At 42.1% G+C, this 23,835-nt stretch overlaps 2 protein-coding genes across 2 annotated transcripts; one reads left to right on the plus strand and one right to left on the minus strand.

Annotated features, from left to right (window-relative positions):
• Positions 1-331: 331 nt before the first annotated feature.
• On the minus strand, positions 332-19,721 carry cd109 (CD109 molecule). Its single transcript, XM_069723685.1, has 33 exons — positions 19,634-19,721; positions 19,095-19,261; positions 18,976-19,004; positions 17,975-18,211; positions 14,809-14,934; positions 14,345-14,384; positions 14,180-14,261; positions 13,992-14,085; positions 13,312-13,447; positions 12,997-13,103; positions 12,568-12,840; positions 11,755-11,856; positions 11,498-11,560; positions 11,245-11,418; positions 10,625-10,777; positions 9,626-9,712; positions 9,049-9,118; positions 8,832-8,949; positions 8,376-8,493; positions 8,167-8,280; positions 6,992-7,210; positions 6,597-6,738; positions 6,093-6,269; positions 5,254-5,335; positions 4,950-5,178; positions 4,661-4,832; positions 4,367-4,557; positions 2,886-3,041; positions 2,110-2,175; positions 1,703-1,839; positions 1,332-1,488; positions 1,037-1,139; positions 332-634 (listed from the first exon to the last, which is right to left on the minus strand). The coding sequence occupies exons 1-33, from the start codon at positions 19,696-19,698 to the stop codon at positions 435-437; spliced, it is 4,386 nt and encodes a 1,461-aa protein (XP_069579786.1). The 5' UTR covers positions 19,699-19,721; the 3' UTR covers positions 332-434.
• Positions 19,722-20,398: 677 nt separating this feature from the next.
• On the plus strand, positions 20,399-23,831 carry naa20 (N-alpha-acetyltransferase 20, NatB catalytic subunit). Its single transcript, XM_069723684.1, has 6 exons — positions 20,399-20,505; positions 22,052-22,076; positions 22,240-22,330; positions 22,623-22,758; positions 22,854-22,999; positions 23,583-23,831. Exons 1-6 carry the CDS (start codon positions 20,453-20,455, stop codon positions 23,666-23,668), a joined length of 537 nt encoding a protein of 178 aa, XP_069579785.1. The 5' UTR covers positions 20,399-20,452; the 3' UTR covers positions 23,669-23,831.
• The last annotated feature ends 4 nt before the right edge of the window (positions 23,832-23,835 follow it).

A 23,835-nucleotide genomic window follows, 5' to 3' on the forward strand; every position in this document is an offset into this window, starting at 1 on the left:
GAATCTTCTTTTCTAATGAATGAGGGATTATTTTCAGATGGACCTCCAGAAAACTAAGAAGAAGGAGTGACTTTAGCTAACAACACCGAGAGAACTGATGGAAAACTTGGGAGTAAATAATGGGAGTCTATGGAGTTGGAATAATTTATATTTTCAACCGTGTAAAGTTATCACAACAATTATTTTACCATCCGTATCGATGATTGAGAGATGAAAGTTCTTCAGTTCTGAATAATTTGTGAATTTGTGATTCTACGTATTCGATTGTTTGACGCAAAGTTTTTATAACCATCTTTACTAAATCAAATAAAAAGTCTGCAACAATAAAATGTTTTCAGTCACATTTAATGTTTGTGGTCAGTCTACACATTTTACTTTATGTTGAACCTGACATTTACACGTCTACAGGTGAACTAGTCTTCGTTCGGTCGTATTTACAAGCCGAAGATGATGAAGAGGAGGAGCAGAGCGGGCGGCAGGGCGGTCAGCGGGAGGTGGCGGCTGCAGCGCGACATGATGCTGATGGTGTCGTCCCATCCGACCGCTTTGCACCGACGGCAGTCGTCGCCGCAGAAGGAGCAGGTGGGCAGGCTGCTCAGCCTCCACGACCTGTACGACCTCGCCTTCCTCCGCCCTGCAGGGGCGGGACAAGGGTCAGAGGTCAGAGTTCAATACTAATCACTTCTATTGTGTAAGACTCTTCCTCATTATTCCTCTTCGTCGGACTGGTGAACTCGTAACAGCTGCAATGCCGAGCGTCACCACCAGGTGGTTCCTCCCCTTCTGTCGGTAGTGGTACAACCTGTCGGTTTGATCTGCCAGTCTGTGTCTTTAGTGTGAACATGGCCGCTGCAGCAAACAGCCCGAGTTTATATTCGTCTCCAGGGACTTCGTGAACAAGCTTTTTATTTTCTCTATGAACATTCGCATGTTTAAAAAGCCTCCAGCCTCATTTTTATTTATCTATTTGTTGCGTTTATCTTCAGAAGTCCTACTTTTGTCGGGTTAAAGGTTTAAAAGTTCAATCCAGTCTTACTTGGTTCGTAGTAATCGTAGATGAGAACAGTTGCTTCCTGGACTTTGCCGACTTTATACTCCGTGACCAGCGGGAGCTCCACACACCTCCGCTGCATCGTCACCTGGAAACACAAGACGGGTTTCAGTTCACCTGTTGGCCGCAGACACGGACAGCAGTCACTCAGGGCTGTGTGTGTGTGTGTGTGTGTGTGTGTGTGTGTGTGTGTGTGTGTGTGTGTGTGTGTGTGTGTGTGTGTGTGTGTGTGTGTGTGTGTGTGTGTGTGTGTGTGTGTGTGTGTGTGTGTTTGACTCACAGAGTCCAGGTACAGGACGACTTTCCCCGGCGGTGTCTCCACCCTCTTCAGGATGTCGTTGGTCTCGGGGCCGTCCGGCAGCAGACTGAAGCCGCTGAGCAGCTCCGCCTCCACGATGACCATCCCGGTGGCGTTCAGACTCAGACCCCCCCGCAGGCTGAACAACAGACCAGCAGTTACACTACAACACACGTTTTATTTATCGTGTGCAATCAATGAATCTCAGTCTCTCTGATGCAGAAACACACGGAAAGAAATCAACGGAAAATAAAGTAATATATTTTTTTATTTTCTTCTCAAATTGACATCCGGTGTTTCTCTTGTTGTGTCTTTGATGATATTTTATAGTTTGTAAAGAGTCGTGATGAAACCTGCTGCAGATGAGCAGATTCGCCGAGTTTATTCCGGATTCAGAGAACTGGACGTCGAGATGAAACGCTTCGTGTTCGCCGGCGTCACGTCTCCTCCTCATCATGGCCTCCGTCCTCACGTTGTAGAACACGTTCAGCTGAGGAAGACGAGGAGGTTCACAGGAAAGAAGGAAACGACTTCTTTTACATTCCTCTACTTAATACTTCAAACATAACAACCGGTTAAATGGTTTAAAGTGAATTTGTAAAAAAAATTAAAAACAGTGGATTTGATGATTAAACACTTATTTTCTTATCCTAACTGAACACACTGAACACGAGTTGGTGATCACTGACCAGCGGGCGGCGCTGTTGTACAGTGATACGTAGAAGTTCATAGCATAGTTTGAATATTTCCATCCTGGTACCTGAAACAGGACGAATCCACGACCTTCTGCCGTCACCTGCAGGTTCAGCTCGTCTTTTGGTGTAATCTGAAACGTGAAAAATAAAATTACAGTTTTCTTACTGGCAAAAATGTATTTTTGGACCCCTACTGACCGAGCCCAGTATTACCAGACCAAATTTCACTGCGTAAATACACGAGTCGATATGAGGTTTCCAGACTATAACTTCACAAAAGACAACTGACGCCGAGAGCAATAGTCTGGTGGAGCCAAGCAGCTACTGACCGTCATTACACATCAAACTTTCATTATTTCCCCTTCAACCAAAAAACCAACCGGTGATCTAGAGCGGACGTAATTATTGGATTAATCAATTGATTGACGGACTAAAATTCTCATGAGGAAGATGAGACCAAGATGTGACAGATGAAAACGAGACTAAAAGGCAACTAAGAAAGAAGACTAAATTGCAACTGAGAAATATTTGACGTGAATGTGAGAAAAATGTGAATAAAATTTTACAAAAATATGAATGAAGATAAATTTCAGTTGCGAAAACAACGCAAATATTTTTAAAAAATGGAATTAAAATGTAACTTTGCTCTTTATCTTGAGTCCAGTCATTTGCGTGAGCGTCAGTGCGTTCGTACTGGAAGTGAACAGTTTCCTGCCTCACCGCTCCGTGACCTCTCATTGGTGGTTGACAGTCTTTAATCACCAGCAGATATCTGACTCATTCCCACAAACTGAGATAATGTGTCAGCCGGTGGTTGTGATCAGCGCCGGTCTCGGCGTACCTGCTGGCTCTGGTGGAGCAGGTAGTTGTCCCGGTCCATGCGGAAGGAGGCGACGGCGGTCGAGGTGTCGCCGTTCACCGTGACGGCGAGGTCGACGTCCAAAGACCCTCTGAGAGCGGCGAACGTGGACAAGGCCTGCAGAGCCACCACGGTGTCCTGAGAGGAAACCAGACTCTGTCAACATCCTCCGTTACAGCTCAACTTCCTGTTTACGGCCGAGTGGAGCTGCGTGTCTTTTTTTCCAGACGAAGCTTTGCTCTTCATTCGTTGTGCTGTATTTGAAACCACCGACTGTATTCAGACCATCTGTCAACGTGTTGGTGCCTGTGAGAGCGTGCTGAGGGGCGAACAGCCCTTTAGTCACCACATACCCAGACGACCACAGCCTCCCTCTGATGTGACCTTCAGTACAACCACACTTTACTGCTCAGTGACAGACGGGGATTTCTGTTTCTGCATGAATCCAGTTTGGCCGGTCGAGAAGAAGTCTCGTCGTTACCGCAAATTGAGTTTGACGACTTACTGTTCGTCTTCGATCAAAAAGTTCAGAGAGTTCCTGAACGCAGCACAGTGATGCACACGGAGCAGCAGGAAGCAGCGACCTTCATCAGGAAGTACTCAGCGTCGTCTCTTCATCAACAGTGGACAGTGAAGCTCCGCCCCTCTTGAAACGTGATGTCATCAGAACACCTCGCCGGCTCGTCGCTTCGTCACCGTAGACTTTCTGAAGCGTTTCAAGGGTCTCTGTTGACCGTTTAGAGTTTGACACAAAAAAACATCTCCGATTCTGTAGTGGAAATCACTGCATGGGCTCAGGAACACTCGGCTGTGAGCGGGTTGCTTGAAGATTTTCTGTTCCCCAAACATTTGACCTAAAATCTGCTGTTTCTCTGCTCCAGTTTCAGGTTTCCATGGTGACATCACTAATGTTCACGTACCAGCGGTCACGTTAACGTGTTGAACTCGGTGATGATGATGAACTCTGAATACGTCCTGATGAAGGTCGCTGCTTCCTGCTGCTCCGTGTGCATCTCCGTGCTGCGTTCAGGAACTCTCTGAACGCTTTGATTCCACCTTCTATGAAGCACCAACAAAAAAGAAGAGGAAGCTTCAAAAGGTTTTGCCACCGTTTCCTATTTCAACCCGTTTCCCATTAATGTGTCTCGTGGTTCTGTGGGTCATAATTCAGGGAAATCAAGGAACATATTTGGAGCAACGAGAGAAATAAGATTCATCAGGCTTCAGACACACACTCTGTAAAAGGAAATATTTATCGCTGATTTTAGTGCTTTTAAAGCTTCATCCCTCCTCGTTTGTGTCTTTAGCTTCAAAATCTATTAACTATCATCAATTTATTGAATATTAATATATTACCGAACCGAATGTAGCTGTCACCGAACGTGAACATGAGACCTTCACACATTATTTATTCTCACACTTTTCTCACCCTGATGTGTCCGTTTAGACTTTTAAAATCTGACCTGAGTGCTTCCAAATCCTCCGTTGTGGTTCCTCTGCCGGCTGAGCCACTTCATGAGGTCGAGCCCCTCTGAGGTCCGACCCTGCCGGTGCTGAGACAGCAGCACGTAGGCCGCCATCTCCATGTCCGCAGAGCGAGGTTGCCACGACGACGACAGGCCAGCGTCCGGGGACGACCACGTGGGCACGCCGTCTGCTCACGGAGGAGCAAAGACGAGAGCGGTGAGGACGGCGACTCCAAGACGGAAAGGAAGAGTTTTATTTATTGTTTTAAAGAATCTCAGCTCGTCCGATACCTTGAATCTCAGCTCGTCCAATCAGATCGCTGAGCGCCGCGGTGGCGCTGGAGCTCCCGGCCACGGCCAGAGCGTAGGTGAGCAGGCTGAGGCTGTAGTCGCTGGAGACGCCCAGAGCCAGGCGGGTCTCCAGGTACATGAGGGCTGCAGACACCTGGCTCGCATACTGAGCCTGGCAGACAGAAAGCAGGGCAGCAGAGACAACAGCAACGCAGGAGTTCTTCCAGCTGTCGCTACAGACATCGATCGTTATTGATCCCTGTGGACACAACAGAACGGATCATCTCACCCGGATGTGCTCGTCCTCCAGCAGAGCGATGAGGACGTACGCCGTGAGGGAGACGGGCCCGTCCAGGCCTCCTTGGAGCTCGGTGTGGATGACCCGGCCGGCTTCCTGGAAACGCCCGTCGGCCGCCTGCTGGAATCCGATCCAGCCGGCCGCGGCCTGCAGCACGTGGTGGTCGATGCTGATGAACGGCCGCGCCTGCAGGAAGCACCTGAGCACGAAGGCAGACAGCCTGCAAACACACGGTTCCTCCCATCAGTGTGTGTGTGTGTGTGTGTGTGTGTGTGTGTGTGTGTGTGTAACATACCAGGTGCTTCCAGATGAGTCCTGGTCCCCGAAGGCGCTGAAGGAGCCGTCTGCCCTCTGATAGGACAACTCGCGCTCGTAACCTGGTGAGAAGGACAGACGAGGACGTCAAAACAAAATCTTTCAAACAAAATAAATCAGCGTGTTACAAGAACTTGTTGGAATCAAGTCTCGTACTCTTGATGACGGTCAAATATGGAATTACTCGGTCCATCTTCAATGATCTCGGTCCAAAGAAGGCGGCGGTGTTTCTGGATCATGTTTCTATCTGGTTTCTTCTTTGGAGAGTTTTAACATCATTTGTGGACGCAGCGATGAACTGTGTTCACAGACGATGGTTTTCACAAGTGTTCCTGAGCCCATGCAGTGATTTCCACTACAGGATTTCTAAAGCAGTGCTGCCTGAGGGCCTGAATTCTCCAGGTTCTCCGAATCTGTTAATAATTTTATATCATTTTTACTCCGATAAATTAATGCAACAGCCGCACTTCTTTCCAAATTCAGATTTTTGCATGTGAAACGAGGAGTTTGTAAAATATGATGCTTTGTAGTTACAAATTAAATTAGCCAACAGTAAATACAAGTAAACAATTGAAGGGAAGTTTATTTGCAGCTATGTTGATCATATTTAAGTTACTTTTCACTCAAAAATACCCCAAATTTCATGATCACAGCTTCTTAAATCTGAAGATTTGCTGATTTTCCTTTTAATTATTTTTAATAGTTTGAATTTTTTGCGAATAATTTTGAGGTTTGGCGTTTCACGGCGTTCATACTAGACGGACATTTTGTAAATGTGCCGTAATTGATGGGGTGTAGAAACATGGCGTGCCGCTCCACCTTTCATCATGAAGCCGGTGGCCCGTGCGCTCGTGTCCTGGTCCGCCTGCCCGGTGGCGTTCAGGTACTGCAGGACGTAGATGTTCGGTGCGAAGTTGATCATGTTCTGTTCCCCGCAGCCGCGAGGCATCTGGATCAGAGAGTCCAGGCCGCCGATGGACGGGCCGAGGATGTCGCCTTCGTCACCATGGAAACCAGACAAAACCATTAGATGCCGTGAGAAATGACGTTGGAGAGACGAGGAATTTTTTACTGAGGAAAATAATGAGTTGGTGAAGTTAATGAGTCATAGCGGTCGTTTAAATTAAGATTTTAATTAAAATGAGGAATGAGACGGGTGAAGAGCTGTGTTTACTGCACACTCAGTCAATCTTATTGTTAGTCAGGAATAATTTATTCCTGATGTGTTGTTTACCAGGAATCAGCCTGGGACCTGAAGGCAATCTGTTTCCCGGCAGGTCCAGGACTCGAGTTTCTTGTTTTCTCCTCGGCGTGTTTACATACCGACGGCCATCACCGAAGCCCTCTCGCTGCCCCTCACAACATCTGGAGGGAAGGAGAACGTGACGTTTCCAGAGAGGCTCCAGTGCGGCGGGGAGAGCTCCAGCAGCAGCGAGGAGGAGAACGACTGCTCGAGTCCTTCGGCCTGCAGGATCCACAAAATACAAACAAAAAGGACACAAACAAACCTGGTGAGGTGTTTTTGTGGGAAAGGAAGATCAAGAGTTCTCACAGTGGAGCAGCAGACGGTCGGCTTCCTGACTGATGAGCACAATCTAACAGCTTCACCTCTCACTGTCGATGCCTTTTTATTCAAATATAAAATCTGAATCACAGCTGCTTATCAAGTGTTTTATATCGTGTGGAGAACTCTCTACGTGACGGTGTTGTTTTGTCACCTTCACGAGCAGCGTCGTGCGGACGAAGTCTGTCGCCGCCTCCGACATGGCCTTCACGGAGACGGGGATCTCTCCGAGGACCAGCGGCCTGATGGGAACGAGCACGGTGGCGCCGCTCTCGCTCTCCACCAACACCTGGCGAACGCTGGGCGTGGCCAGCGCCTCATTGTCTGGGAAGACGAACTCAAAGGTGTCGCTCTGCGCGACAATCACGGTGACCTGATGACAAAAGCCAGAGAGAGAGAGAGTCCGCCCAGATCACGTTCAGCTCTACACAAAGAGCAGGAAACAAAGAGGGCACACTTAAAGGAGCTCTTTTACTCTGAAGGATTTAAAGGTTAAAGATGTGTTTTTCCTCGCAGCAGTTTTAAAACCGCCGATGGCACATTAGATTAAAGAAACCCGACTCCACTCACCCCGTGAACCACATTCATCCCACCTGCAACACATCTCAACAAAAAATAATACTTTTCTCGTGTATTTTTGAAACTGAAGTAGATAAATCCGCCGCTGGAACTAGTCCCCAACAAAAGAACTGTTCTGTAAAAAAATCCTTCAGACTATTTGACCACATTTTGTACTGAAGACTAATGTTTTGATTCTTCTACGTTCACGCTGACCTGCATGTCTTTTTATTAAAGCTCCAGATTAACATCAGAGCGGTGGATCATCTTTCACTTGCAGCGATCGCAGATCTGCTGCTGCTCAAGTCTTTGTGTATTTCATTTCCAAAGGATAGAAATCACTTCTCAGCTAATGGGGTTGGAAGTTTGAAAGAGTCCCGGTGAGGTTAAAGGTGAGCTGGTCATGAAACACAGTTCACACCAGAACACTGAGGTTGCTTCATCTGAATCTGAACGTACAAACTGGGATGTTTTCTGATCACATCGATGCTTCTCTGGCTGCAGTTGTACGTTGCAGCAGTGCCTCGACACGGCTGCACCAATCACAATTTAGCAGCATTGGTTGCTACGTAAATAAAAATGTGATTAAACTACAACCTGCATTTTTCTGAATATTTGAAATTAAAGTATAAAGAAATAACAAATACTTCAGGTTGTCAGAGAGATTTTAACACAACAAACAGTTTTAGCTCACGTGTTTGAAATGACCTCTTCACCTGTAGGATCTTAGTTTTTTTTCAACACGCTCTGTGTGAGGTGGAGCGGACTGACCATCTGGTGCTGCTGCAGGTAGTTGAACAGGACGACCTCCAGCACCAGCTCCTCTCCTCGGATGATGTAGGCCGGGAGATTCAGGGACAGGAAGAAGTCCTGGAACACCGTGAGCTGCAGGAAAGGTCACGTGAGACGCTGCTACTGAAAACAGCGCGACAAACAGTCCCGCTGCAGTGTAGAAGAGCGTTTTGTACGGACGTGAATACCTCGGCCGGCTGCTCGACGACGCCCAGCCCCCGAGTCTCAGACATGACGAAGGCCGTGGCGGTCCAGGTGGTGATGCTGTCTGGTACAGTCAGAAGGATCTCCGTTGTGTTCGAATCACTGCAAAAAAACTGTAAAAATGTCACTTTTAATTACCCAAAAACAAAATCATGTTTATGTTTGCGATGTTGTTTAAGTTTCCCGATCGGTTCTAGTTCGGACTTATTTTCTGGTTCGTAGTCTTCATGTCGGTCGGGGTTTTGTGCTTCCTGTTTGATTTTGAAATATCTTTTTTCACTTCCTTTTCTTTTGTATGATTGTTGGGCCCGCCCCCTGGTTGATTTCACCTGTCCCTCGTTGTCTTTCCCTTCCTGCTGTATTTCAGTCTGTGTGCTTCTTCTTCCTTCTTAAGTTGTCTTTTGAATGTGTTTTACAGCGTGATGTTGGCGGTGCTTCACCCCATGTCGACGTTCATCCAGATCCACGTCTCTGGAAAGTTCCAGCGCTCGTGTGGCTCCCGTTTTTCCTCCATGTCCAGACTGTCGGTGTCTTGCAGGGTAAACATTTCCTCCCCTGCTGTTGAGATGAAGAGCGTCAGCTGCATTAGCATTGCGTGGTCACAACACCAATAACAGTTCAGTGACCATGAAAAGCAGGCTGTTGTTTGAGACTTACGAAATTCAGGCTCCGGCGGATGCTTCATCTCGTTTAAACTGGCGTCAGTCAACACAATGAGATCACATGTCTGCACAAAACAACACACATTTCACTGCACATTTATCTGTTCAATAATCACTTCTGTAGTTTTTAATAGTCACTTCAACAGGAAGCTGATTCATATACAAGAATGATTCCAGTCAGAACTGAGAGAGAATGTTTGTTGATTTGACATCAGATGTAGACGTCTAAAATATTGTGTCAAATTTATCAAATCTGACGGTTTTTCTTCAATCCAAACTGTGAATAAGAGAGTAAATAAATGACTTTCAGCAAAGAGTCAGTGACACTCATGTTACTGAACCTGTTATAAAAGCTATCAGTTGCAGCTCGTTCCCGGTACAAGAACCTCCAGGTTAAAGGGGTTAATCGAGTCCACAAGGACAGAATATATTTTAATGTACCTGAAATGGCAGGAAATGTAAACACAGCTGATTAAAGGTAAATATAATAACTAATAGTAACAACCGGATGCTGTTCTTCCGGAGTAAACAGGACGTTAATGGTGGAAGGAACAGATGTGATGGAGGCCAACCTTGAAGACGGAGTACGGATCTCCCATCTTCAGCACGTCGGCGTCGCCGACCGAACCGCCAAACTTCTCCCCCATCCACTCCATCACCTGTGAAAGCAACACCGTCAATCTCAGCAGCTGCTACTGTTACAACACAACAAACAGCGGCACAAAACTCTTTGTCTAGAAACCAGTCCGACCGCCCCGAGATGAAACAGTCGCACTGATACCGAGGCGTGGAGGCGGCTCGGGTTTCACCGCAGGGATGATGAGACACCAGGAAATGTTTGGACGTATCAGAGAGGACTCGGGGGAGTCGTGGCGTTCACGGATCCCAGAGCGGACTGTTGTAAACAACACAGCGAGGTTAAATGACCGACAACGGTCGGTGAAAAACAGGAAGCAGGTGACTGAAGTCACAGCGAGCTGATATCAATAATAAAGACACAAATAACGGGCTTCATTAAAAACTGATCTTTCAGTTAACTTCTGAAACATATAAAGACAATTTTACCATTTTTAAGACAAATTGAGCTCATCTTCCTTTAAGGAAAAAATATCTAAGAAACAGTAAATCTGCTGATAAAATCATGATATTCTTCTGTTTATAAAAAAATTGCAAAAAACTGCAATAAAGGGGACGTTATTCATTATTTTCAATTATTTGTTTATTTCTGGTCCTCTTGACCTTCCGTAGTTGGAGTATGGAGAAACGCTGCTGCAACAGATTTAATCTTTTCTCATGTAATTGAATTGTTTATGTTGTAATCTTTAATGCATGTTGTTTACCAATAATAAAATTATATTACTTCACTGTTTTCGTGTCATTTTGAGCTTTAATATTCATATTATTTTTTGTCGTTGCCCACTTGCTATTAGTTTTCTTTCGGTCCATCTGAAAATAATCCCGTCATTAATTAGATATTAGGCCACAAAGAGCGGCACGTTTGGGGGCGTGTCTGTTTGGTTGACAGGCCTGCGGTGCAGTCAGGTGACAGAGAATAGTGAGGTTGTGCTCACCGTCTCCTTGGTGATGTCGTTGTGCGATCCTGCCCACTGCGTCGCCTTGTCAACCACCAGGATGCCGACCAGCGAGCGGGGCTCCGCCACCGTGACCCTGAGGGTGACCTCGTCAGCTGGACGTCTCAACGCGTCGCTCCAGCTCAGAGACACCTGCCAATCACAGGCCGGTCGGTCACATACAAGTAATGACTACGAAGAATCAGGCTGACGGATGTTGGAGTGTCGTTTCTAGATGCTCGCTCCAACTGACTCCCATTCAGGTTTGAAGTTCTCTCCAGAAATACAACATTTTTATGATCTCAATCTCTAAATCCAGGCCCTCTGTTAAGTGTGCTGATGGTCATTTTGTAATTTATTGAGTTTCTAGACTATAATGACGGTGAAGACTGAAGATGTGACAGGCAAAACCAGGATAACTAAATCCCTCCTTTTCCACAGATTTCAAAGACGTGTCACTGGCTCACAGATTAGACAAATGGACGAGGTTGTTCAGGTAAAGTTTAACTTTTTGTTCTCTGGTTTTTCCTTCTTGATAACATCAAACTCCTAAATCACACTGCGCTGCCATCGAAGATATTATTTTGTACTTTTATTTAACCGAGGTAATAACAGATCACCTGGTTTTGTAAAACTTGGGTAACGGGCAGCTGGATCACATCGTTGACGACCTCTCCATCGGGATGCACACAGTAAACGACGACGGAGGCCAGAGGAGCCCAGGAGACCCCTGGGACCAGGGTCAGATCACCAGAGCTTCTCCCAGCAGAAACCACCTGACCTCTGGACTTCACCTGAACACACAGCACGTCAGACATGAGGCCTTTCAACAGATGATTAAACAGAAATTGGGTATTATCATGGGTTTCTTACCATGTAGTGAAATTCAGTCATTGGGAAATTCCTCTCAATGTGCAGCATGAGGGGCGAACCAACCTGAAGGAAGGGAACATTTAGATATTTCATTTCACCAAAGGCAAAATATCAACAGGTTTATGTTTTTTTAAATCATGTCGGTAAGTTCTTTTGCATCTTTTTTTAAAGTGTTTATCCTCTCAACCAACAGTATTTCTGTAATTCTGACAAATATATAACGATAAACTTCGTTCCTTATGTTCCTCTGGTTTTACCTCCGGGGGTCTGGAGGGTTTCTGGATCTGCAGGTAGGTTTGACTGTGTGATGTGTATCTTCTGTAGAGCTGCAGAGTGTTGTGACTGTCGTCAAAGGAGACCTGAAAGCAAAAGCAAAAAAAAAAAGAAAAGAAAAGTCTCGCAGTACTTTTTCTCTCCTGGTGCTAAATGACACTGGACAATATTTTCTTTTGGCATCTGCAACATATGATAAACAACAGATTGAAAATGGATGGGGTTTGATAAAAACAATCTTAATCAATCATTAAACATCTTGATCAGCTTCTAGTTGGCTCACAAATTCTGTAAACATGGGATTTTGCTCCCCCTCTATGCAGACGATACACCGCGTTACATTTCAGATAATCCTATCAAAAAAAGAGAACTGTGTTCAAATGGTTAATTCCTTGGTTGTAATGTTCCTGGTGCATCAGAACCCAAGACTTTAATGCACTTTGCCATTACTGTGAATAGGAAATACCACAGAAAATGTACCATCAAATGTCAATGAAAGTGGGATTTAAAATTATTTGAGTCCATAATTTACTAATAATTTCTGGCTTCGTGGCATCTTGCAATTTGATATAAATGAAATACAAGCCAATATTATTGGAAGATAAGCTCAATTTGAACCTAAAGGAATATTAATTTTTCTTTTAATTACAGTGTTTTCACACCTTTTTTCAATGATTTATCGACAGTGCTTAAAAATCACACAAACAAATCTTGTCATTTCATTCTACAAACTGCCATTTTAAAGTCTACTATATTTGTATTTTTTTACACTATAAAGATATTGTTCTGTAACTTACATCAATAGTGACTACTTGTGTGTCATTCATGACCACAACGTGGAGCGGTATGAGTCCGTCTGCAGGGACAGGAAGCTCCATGTCTTCGGGTGGCATCTCCTCCTTCTGCGGACGTAATCCTGAAGGACCTGAAATGTTTGATGTGGAGTCTTTTTCCAACTTGTCTATGATCCAACCCCACGGACTTCGCTGCTGCTGCACCACTGACACTTCAACCATATTTTGTCGATCCTCAGGGGACAATGGCTGATCATTGTATTTACATATTTTTACCTACAAAATCAAGAAAATGATTTACCTTCTGTGGTTTTTAAATGAATATGTATGTTACGTATGTTACAGAATGTGCTAAAAAAAAATTTTTTTTTAAATATTATAATTATAAACAGAGTAGTTGTTGAATCTATACAAAATGTTTGCTTTTATTACCCAGACTGTGAACTTTAGGGGCCTCAGTATTTTGGGATAACTTTCAAAATAGACTTTATATCTGGTTGTTGCCAAAGACACCTTCGCCGTACTGTTATATGTGAAACCTGAAAGAGGAGAACCATTGACAATAGTCAAGAAGACACAATGTGAGTAATATCTGACTAAATTTCAAAATGACTGTTGACTGACTAAAATTTTCCTATAAAACATAACAGTACAAAGCAAAAGGCTGACTAATATTGTAAAAGTGAAAATAAATATCACAGTCAGTGTTAAAGAGTTGTGATCTATACGAGTGACCTGTGTAATTACCTGTCAGGTGTTCAGTTACATGGACAACAACTGTTACAGACTCCATGTTTCGCTCGTAGAAGATCATTTTTGTTGATCTTTTGTTTCGTGAATGGAAGTCGGGAACGTAGAACATGAAGCCTTCAGTGCCGTCGATCTAAACAGAAATAAGGAGACTTTTCATCATCAGTTAACCTGTTGAATGTGATTTTGCGCTTAAAAAGTGTGAAACAGTCCAAATTCCAAAAACGATTCTATTTGTATTGATGAAAAAGAGGTAAATCCTGTACTTTGAGATCCTGCAGTGAGCAATTATTTTGTTGTTTTACTTGATAAATGACTTTAATGTTAACCAGCTGAACTTTCTGCTCTTGATATCATATTTACGTATCAGTTTGCTTCCAGTTAAAACAAATCTGTAAACATGGGACTTTGTTCCGCCTCTATGCAGATGATACACGGCTTTGCATTTGAATGAATCCTTTTAAACAAAGGGCACAGTGTTCAAATAAATAATTCCTTGGTTGTAATTTTTATGGTGAATTATAACCCAAGACTTTAATGCACTTTATCTTCATAATTTAATAATAATTTCCAGGTTTGTGGAACTATGCAATATGCGACGCTAATGTGAGTGGAGGATAAGCTCAATTTGAAACCAAAGAATTATAAATGTATTATGAATAAACTGAATTACAGACCTCTCTGTCTTCATAGTAAGCCTCGTCAATACCATGAAAATGATGAATGAACGTTATATTCATGTGTCCCTGAACAGGCTTGCCGTACGTGTACCTGAGGATAAAAACACAATCATGCTGAATAATTCCCACATTTATTCAGAAAGATAAATCATTGATACGCAATCTGGTTGAAATGAAGGTCTCACTTGGCTGTGACGAAGCCCTCCAGAATGTCCTCGTGATAAATGACGTCCGGAGCTTTTATCACAACCTCAAACTTCGGCAGCACTGCAACCACACAAACGCACAACGCATGGATTTGTGTTTTCTTCATGTAAAAAGTCAGATGTTTTATCATGTAACATACATACCATAATGAGCCACTCTGAAATACTTCACACTTGAAACGCCCTGTGAAACACAGAAGATTAAACCCTTCTGGTTCAAACAACAAGACCTCTCCTTTCATTTTGCTGCCCCACTCGTGGTGAGGATGATACATTTAATAATTGGTATGTAATAAGCCTCACATCAGCATCAGTTTCTAGCAGATTACTGACTAAGACCGGCGATCTACCTGCTTCTGAACAGCGTCTACGACTGTTTGCGTCGTGACCGTTGTCGCTCACATACTTTCCAGAACATTGAGCTTCATTCAGCGAGACAGAAAAACATCTTTATCTGAACATGGAATTTAATCTTGCGCTTTGTTTTGAAAAGAATCACATTAATAAAAGTTCATTGCACTTCCACCAAAGTTTCTCTGCAGTTTCATATAAGACCAGCAGAGGTGGGTTGGTTCAGGTTCAGTGAGGTTCTCTGGTAGCAGACTTACACTGACTGTAGTGACGATGGTCCATTGACCCAGAGGAGGGTTTTCAGACAGCTCAAACTCTTTGGACACGACACCCAGGACGTCCTCCGCTGCCAGCCACTGCCGCAGCAGGTTCCCCCTCGGGTCCTGGACCAAATTAAACTCTGATCAGTTTGTAGCTTAAATATTGTTGAGGTGTCGTAAAAGAACACCTGTTTCTGATGTTCAACACAAGACACTGATTAAGCCCACAGTTCCTGGAGATGCTGGTGACTCACTTCATAAAATACGCATCAAACGCTGTGTTGAAAACAGAGCTCGGCATAAAGTCTAATGATAACACGTATCTAAGAATTGGAAACAGAAACTTTCTTTCAGTAATGCAATCAGGATGCAGAAGAAAAATATCCGAGACGAACAGCAGACACAACTTTGGTTCATCGTTTCTCGGAATAGCCTCACAAAACTAATGTTGGACACTGAAATTCAGTTCAATCGGGTTTATTTCATAATAAACTCCACATAAAGTCGGAACTTGGATCAAATACAAATGACAATACCGATTACTTTGACGAATTTAAAAAAAATAAAACATTATTATGTTGTTTTGGAAAGAAAAGACTTTTTTAACTTTGAATTTATTCATTTGGAAAATGCAAGAAGAAGAAAAAAGTTCCCCATGATTTTTTCCACATGTATGAAACATGTTTATCACTTGTTGTTATGTATGATAACATCTGGAAAATAGGTTTTCACATGGGAATCTGCAGAGGTTCACACATTACACCGTGGAAATGTTCCGAAACCCACGTTTCCAAAAATGCATGTTTCACATGTGCACAATCACGTGATCACAAGTTTTTCCACATGTGAAATTCATGTTTTTTCTGTAACGTTTTTTTGCCATAAATATAACTATAATAAATAATAACCTGTGACCCGCCCCTGGATGAGCAGCAGAAAATGGATGGATGATAAACATAATATACGTAATAAAAGAGAAATGTAATAAATAAATAATAATTAAAATGTATAAAATGTATCTCAATTCTTTTTCTCATTGGTTTTGAATATTTGTATTTAAGTATTTGAAGGTATTTACTTTTATTTGTTGTCATAGGTCTCCATACAAATTAAAAAGTGAGATTGTGACATCAACTTTGCATTAAGAAAAATAAAACTGACTTTCAAAAAAGAACATTTTTAAATAAATAATGATGTAATTAATTCATAATGAGATGAAATCCTACTGTGGCCCGCATTGTTTGATGAAATGGAAAATTACAGTAAAAATATAAGAGGAAAAGGGTGTTTCAGAGGATTTATTTATGGATGGATTGATTTATATTGATGATGTCTGGTTATTGAAGGTATGCGTGTTCTGAAAATGTCATATCTATAATATTTATAATATTTATATCTGTAATATGTATAATATCTATATCTGTAATATGTATAATATCTATATCTGTAATTTGTATAATTTCTATGTTTGTAATATGTATAATATCTATATCTGTAATATGTATAATATCTATATCTGTAATTTGTATAATTTCTATATTTGTAATATGTATAATATCTGTATTTGTAATATGTATAATATCTATATCTGTAATATGCATAATATCTGTATTTGTAATAATATAATGTAATGTAATATAATATCTGTATTTTGTATTTGTATAGTACATATCTATACTATGTGTAATATCTATATCTATAATATGTATAATATCTATATCTGTAATATGTATAATATCTATATCTATAATATGTATAATATCTATATCTGTATAATATGTATCTGTAATATCTATATATCTATAATATGTATAATATCTATATCTATCTAATATGTAATATCTATATCTGTAATATGTATAATATCTATATCTATAATATATCTATCTGTAATATGTGTAATATCTATATCTGTAATATGTATAATATCTATATCTGTAATATGTATAATATCTATATCTGTAATATGTGTAATATCTATATCTGTAATATGTAATAATATCTATATCTGTAATATGTATAATATCTATATCTGTAATATGTGTAATATCTATATCTATAATATGTATAATATCTATATCTGTAATATGTATAATATCTATATCTGTAATATGTATAATATCTATATCTAATAATATGTGTAATATCTATATCTGTAATATGTATAATATCTATATCTGTAATATGTGTAATATCTATATCTGTAATATGTGTAATATCTATATCTATAATATGTATAATATCTATATCTGTAATATGTATAATATCTATATCTATAATATGTATAATATCTATATCTGTAATATGTGTAATATCTACATCTGTAATATGTGTAATATCTATATCTGTACTATGTGTAATATCTATATCTGTAATATGTATAATATCTATATCTGTAATATGTATAATATCTATATCTATAATATGTGTAATATCTATATCTGTAATATGTGTAATATCTATATCTATAATATGTATAATATCTATATCTGTAATATGTATAATATCTATATCTGTAATATGTGTAATATCTATATCTGTAATATGTATAATATCTATATCTGTAATATGTATAATATATATATATATCTATAATATGTATAATATCTATATCTGTAATATGTATAATATCTATATCTGTAATATGTGTCATATCTATATCTGTAATATGTATAATATCTGTAATATGTATAATATCTATATCTGTAATATGTATAATATCTATATCTGTAATATGTGTAATATCTATATCTATAATATGTATAATATCTATATCTGTAATATGTATAATATCTATATCTGTAATATGTATAATATCTATATCTGTAATATGTGTAATATCTATATCTATAATATGTATAATATCTATATCTGTAATATGTATAATATCTATATCTGTAATATGTGTAATATCTATATCTGTAATATGTATAATATCTATATCTGTAATATGTATAATATCTATATCTGTAATATGTATAATATCTACATCTGTAATATGTGTAATATCTATATCTGTAATATGTATAATATCTATATCTGTAATATGTATAATATCTATATCTGTAATATGTGTAATATCTATATCTATAATATGTATAATATCTATATCTGTAATATGTATAATATCTATATCTGTAATATATGTAATAGACAGACTCACTCTGATGACGACATCCACCGGGCTGCCGTTCGGCGCCCCGTCGGGGAGCACCGACACCGCTCGGATCTTCACCACCTGCCCCGGCAGGTACGCCGCTCGGTCGGTCTGGATGAAGGTGGCGAATGCTTTGAGGTCGAAGTGCAGCTGAGTGGAGTTTGAGAAAACCTGCACGCTGCCTACGTGACCTTTGACCTCCAGGCGGTAGGGGCGCCGGTAGGTGGACTGGCCCTCGTCGACCTGCAGGAGAGCAACACGTAAAGATAACGATATAAATAAACACTGATTTCTGAAGGCGCTCCAGGAGGATTTTAAAGCTCCTCCGGAGTCTGTAACAGAAACCACGGCCGAGCGAGCGCCGGGCCGAAGTCCAGATGAGACGACCCGACTGTGAATTTGCTCAACATCTGGGAGTTTGAACCCGTCGTATCGGTTTACGCTTCCCCTCCCTGCTCTGCTTCACAAACACACAGCTGCTGTTCGTTCTGGTTTCATTTAGCAGGAAACTGACAGACGACAATTTAAACAACAATACAGACACACAACAACTGCAACTAGAAAACACGTGTTCAGAGGAGAGCGTCATGTAAAATGATAAATATCATCCTGTAAAGACAGCAGACTTTTGAACTTGTTCTGGAGGTAAACTACAGGTGAGTGAATTCATGCTTCTAAACTCTGGACTGTGTTTTGTCATGAAAAGTGTGGGCGTACACAAGGAACAAGAGTTTGAAGGAATACAAACACAGTTGATGTTTCGACCCCCAAAGAGTCACATGACTGAAACCACCTGAGATGGTGCTGATGAACCTCCTTTAAAGGAATATTACAACATTTTGCAGAAAATGACATCAATTTCTGGTCTATCAATCACTTCCTGTGAGGCTGTTTCAAAGTAAACTACACTGCCAATATTTTTCACAATAAATTCATTGTTTTTTTAAACTATTAATACAATTAATCGTTGTGCAAACTTCTCAAATAGAGAATTGTGTTATACTTACTGGTGGTAAAGTCAGCAGTTCGGTCGAACCTTTAAAAGACAGAATTTAAAAGTGATGTTGAATCTGTGTAAAGAAGTCGATCCTTCAGTTTGGTCGACGGTGATCACATGATGCTGTACCTCCTTCAACGGTCGCAGAGGACGAGGCCAGCGTCCGGTTGCTGTGAACGATGTGAGCAGACACAGTGACAGTGGAGGCGGTCAGGATGGTGACCGATATGGATGTCGGGATGCCGGGTCGCAGCGCTCTGGGAGCCAGCAGCAGGTAGGAGGGCGGCGGGTCGGACCTGAGGAACCAAACGTACTGTCAGGAATTATATTAAATTCAAAAAAAACATTTTCTCATGGAAATAAAGGGGAAATCTGTTGTTTAAGCAGTTGTACGGAGTCCCAAAGTGTTCAATATTTAATATAAACAAATGGAATAATGGCATGAATAAACTGTGTAAAGTATATTTATGAACAAAAATAATGTTGAACTAATTTAAACTACTAGCTAGTTAATACTTTTTTATTAAATACGTCATTGCTTTTAGTTTTTTTTCTACCTCAAACATGTTTAACTTTCATTTTTAAAAGATGAACTGAGCTGATAGAAGCAGCAGATAAACCCCTGACGGCCCTTTAAAGCGTCCCGGTGAGTTCACCTGTACGTTTACCTGTTCGTCTGGGCGGCGGCGAGAACGGCGAGGCCGAAGATGCCCCACATCTGGAGACGCTCCATGAACCTCGCTCAACGGGGCTTCACTCGGTGCTGGAGGCCGGTGATGTCAGCGGCCGCCTTCATACCTGCAGACAGTGACCACACCCCCGCCCCCGCCCCCTCCTCACTCAGTATCACCTGATGAGCTGAAGCAGTGTCAGTTTACCTGAATCCCCCACAGGGAGGCTTCATTTCTGGGTGTTGCTGCACTGATTCAGTTTCAAGTAAAAGTACACAAGTATAAACAGGTAAATGTACATAAAGTAGTAAAAAGTACTCGGTGCAGTGGAAAAGCTCCTGTGACTGATAAATGCCTCCTTTGTTGTTTAAATACTCAGAAGTATTAGAATTAGAAGTATGGGTGGATTTTAATCATGATTATGACATTTGATCAACTACAATTGACCAAAAACATTTATGTCAGTAAGTTTAATTTGCGGGACTCCGTAGATTTCCAGGTCATTTTTATTATTTTTAATAATAGTTGCTGCTCCTTATTTCAGCAGCAAGGATTAATTAGGCTGGCATGGTTGTTAGAGGTTTTTAATTTACTATTACAAAAATTAATCTGTTTTGAGAAAATAACAAACAAGCAAAACAGAAGCCATAAAATATAAGCCTAAACAACATTCTGTATGAAATCGGAATATGTAGTCAATAGAAAGTAGTACCTGCTCTTTTCGCCAGGGGGCGGTACTCGTTTTCTTGGTGCCTTTTGAAGGAAGCCGATTTCTCTCTTCCTCTGTGGGGTGAAAGGACACAGCAGCAAGCCAACATGACAACACTACGACCGTTCACCTGCGACGACCTGTTTAAATTCAACAATATGTGAGTGGACTCTGGTCTGTTTTACCACGTGCGCTGCATTTACCGTTGCTGACCCAGACTTCCGGTGTTGATGTGTGAGACGTGTTTGGTGAGCAGCCCGTTAGAGGGCTCAGCGGGGGACCGGACTCACGGTCTGTCCCCGTCCACTGATGACGGGGGACCGGACTCACGGTCTGTCCCCGTCCACTGATGACGGGGGACCAGACTCACGGCCTGTCCCCGTCCTCTGTCCCCATCCACTGATGATGGGGACCAGACTCACGGTCTGTCCCCGTCCACTGATAGGGGACCAGACTCATGGTCTGTCCCCGTCCACTGATGGGGGACCAGACTCACAGTCTGTCCCAGTCCACTGATGATGGGGGACCAGACTCACGGTCTGTCCCCGTCCACTGATGGGGGACCAGACTCACAGTCTGTCCCCGTCCACTGATGATGGGGGACCAGACTCACGGTCTGTCCCCGTCCACTGATGATGGGGGACCAGACTCACAGTCTGTCCCAGTCCACTGATGATGGGGGACCAGACTCACGGTCTGTCCCCGTCCACTGATGATGGGGGACCAGACTCACGGTCTGTCCCCGTCCACTGATGGGGGAGCGCTCTGCCAAACTCCATATAAAAATCCCATCATTCAGGGATTCTGTTCATTCCTGGTTGAAGTGAACCAACACATGATTTGACTTGTACGTGTCTTCCAAACATGTCTGATGGTCCATCATGACTCCCAGCGTGTCTTCCAAACATGTCTGATGGTCCATCATGACTCCCAGCGTGTCTTCCAAACATGTCTGATGGTCCATCATGACTCCCAGCGTGTCTTCCAAACATGTCTGATGGTCCATCATGACTCCCAGCGTGTCTTCCAAACATGTCTGATGGTCCATCATGACTCCCAGCGTCTCTTCCAAACATGTCTGATGGTCCATCATGACTCCCAGCGTCTCTTCCAAACATGTCTGATGGTCCATCATGACTCCCAGCGTGTCTTCCAAACATGTCTGATGGTCCATCATGACTCCCAGCGTCTCTTCCAAACATGTCTGATGGTCCATCATGACTCCCAGCGTGTCTTCCAAACATGTCTGATGGTCCATCATGACTCCCAGCGTGTCTTCCAAACATGTCTGATGGTCCATCATGACTCCCAGCGTCTCTTCCAAACATGTCTGATGGTCCATCATGACTCCCAGCGTCTCTTCCAAACATGTCTGATGGTCCATCATGACTCCCAGCGTCTCTTCCAAACATGTCTGATGGTCCGTCAGTCAAACGATCTTCTTTTAGGAAACAAACTTGCTGGTTAGCTAGCTACTCCTCGGTCATACAGTAGTTACAGACCTGCTGTTTAAATGTAATATCATAAGTTAACAGGTTTAAGTTGGCCACAAGTATGCCGATTTTTCCCTAACACGGAAAGGAACATGTAAATAATATAAAGTCCAATATTTGGGTGACATAACGTCACGTTAAGTAACCCTGCCATTATTCCATAGAGTTGTTGTTTCAGATCAGCTGACTGATGTTTGTGTTCTTGTCCAACAGAAACCTGGATCCTCTGACTGAAACTGTATCCTTCACTTTCTTCAGTTGTAACTTCACATACAGCTCCACATGAATATATAGAAATAAAAGCCTTCCCTTCATGAATGTCATCATGTCTAAACTATCATTACATCAGTATGGCCTCTCTTTGTAGTGAACCGTTTATTTTCTTTGACGTCTGACCTCAGTACGGGATCCCCTTCTACCTGCAGTACCTGGCTCACTGGCCCGAGTACTTCATCGTGGCCGAGGCTCCTGGCGGTGAACTGATGGGTTACAGTAAGTCCATCATCCATTACAACATAATTCCAGGTTGTATTTAAGTTTGTAGTTTGTGTATTTTACTGCACACACTCTCCACATCTGTTTCACTCTCCCACTTCAGTTTATTTTAGTGTAACTTCAAATCATTTCATGTTTGTTTTCTTATTTGTTAAGGAAAGTACGATCTAAATATATTTCAGTGTGTTATTAATAAAGAATGTCCACACCCTGCTGTCCTGTGGACGATGTGCTCCTACTCACTGTGGTGAAGCCTGACTAGATCCCGAGCCTCCTTCGTGTGTTGCAGTCATGGGGAAGGCGGAGGGATCCGTGGCGCGTGAGGAGTGGCACGGTCACGTCACGGCTCTGTCCGTCGCGCCGGAGTTCAGGAGGCTCGGCCTGGCCGCCAAACTCATGGAGATGCTGGAGGAGATCTCGGAGAGGTCTGCGGCTACGAGACAAAACTGGCTTTACCAACAGAAACCAGATTTAATAGAGTTGAAGGAGTGTGAGGAAATGGTGTTTTGATGTCTCGCAGGAAGGGCGGTTTCTTCGTGGACCTGTTCGTGCGCGTGTCCAACCAGGTGGCGGTGAACATGTACAAGCGTCTGGGCTACAGCGTGTACCGGACGGTCATCGAGTATTACTCGGCCAGCAACGGAGAGCCCGACGAAGACGCCTACGGTGAGACGAACTACGAACACGACACGTTACAGGTTCCTACGTACGGGAACATATAAACATCTGGAGGAAACAGGAAGTAACACGAGTCAGAGAAATGAACCACGTCATTCAAAGTTTGTTTGATTTGATCAACAAATTTTGAGGAATTTTATTTTTATTTGAAATGTGTATTTTAGAGGTTTTGATTTACAGGCAACTTTATGGATGTTTATTTGAATGGACTTTTCTTTTTCTAATCTATTGAGGATTATATGAGTTTTAAGACTGGATGGAAAACTGTTTTCATTTTGTGTCTTTTTAATCTCATTATTTCACCCAAAATAAATCACTGCCCATAAAGTTCCTACAAAACTGCAGATATTTTATTCAGCTTTTGGAATATTTCCATCAGAATCTACCACTAAACTGTTTTCTCTCAGCTTCCTCATCAACTAGTTTAAGAAAAGTAACTTTATTATTAATATCCACTGACCAACGCTTATAGAATCCAGTAGAAATCTGTTTAGCTTCAGAATTAAAGTGAACCAGAGGAGGGCGCTGTTCCTCCTGGTGAAACTGATGACTTTCCTCCATCTACCTGCAGATATGAGGAAAGCTCTGTCCAGAGACACGGAGAAGAAGTCCATCGTCCCGCTGCCGCACCCGGTCCGACCCGAGGACATCGAATAACGGCAGACCGACGCTCCCCGACGCCCTGCTCAGCGACACTGTACATAGTTGACCCGTCACTCAGGGAGCCGTCGGTCATACATCATCATCATCATCATCATCATCATCAAGGTTTCATTTCCTGTAAATTCATTAAAGATGAACGTTTGCTGAAGAAACGACACGAC

This window comes from Brachyistius frenatus, unplaced genomic scaffold, assembly GCF_029030835.1.
Source record: "Brachyistius frenatus isolate BFR_SWC_R1_liver_20210118 unplaced genomic scaffold, ASM2903083v1 Contig_341, whole genome shotgun sequence".
NCBI lineage: Eukaryota > Metazoa > Chordata > Actinopteri > Embiotocidae > Brachyistius > Brachyistius frenatus.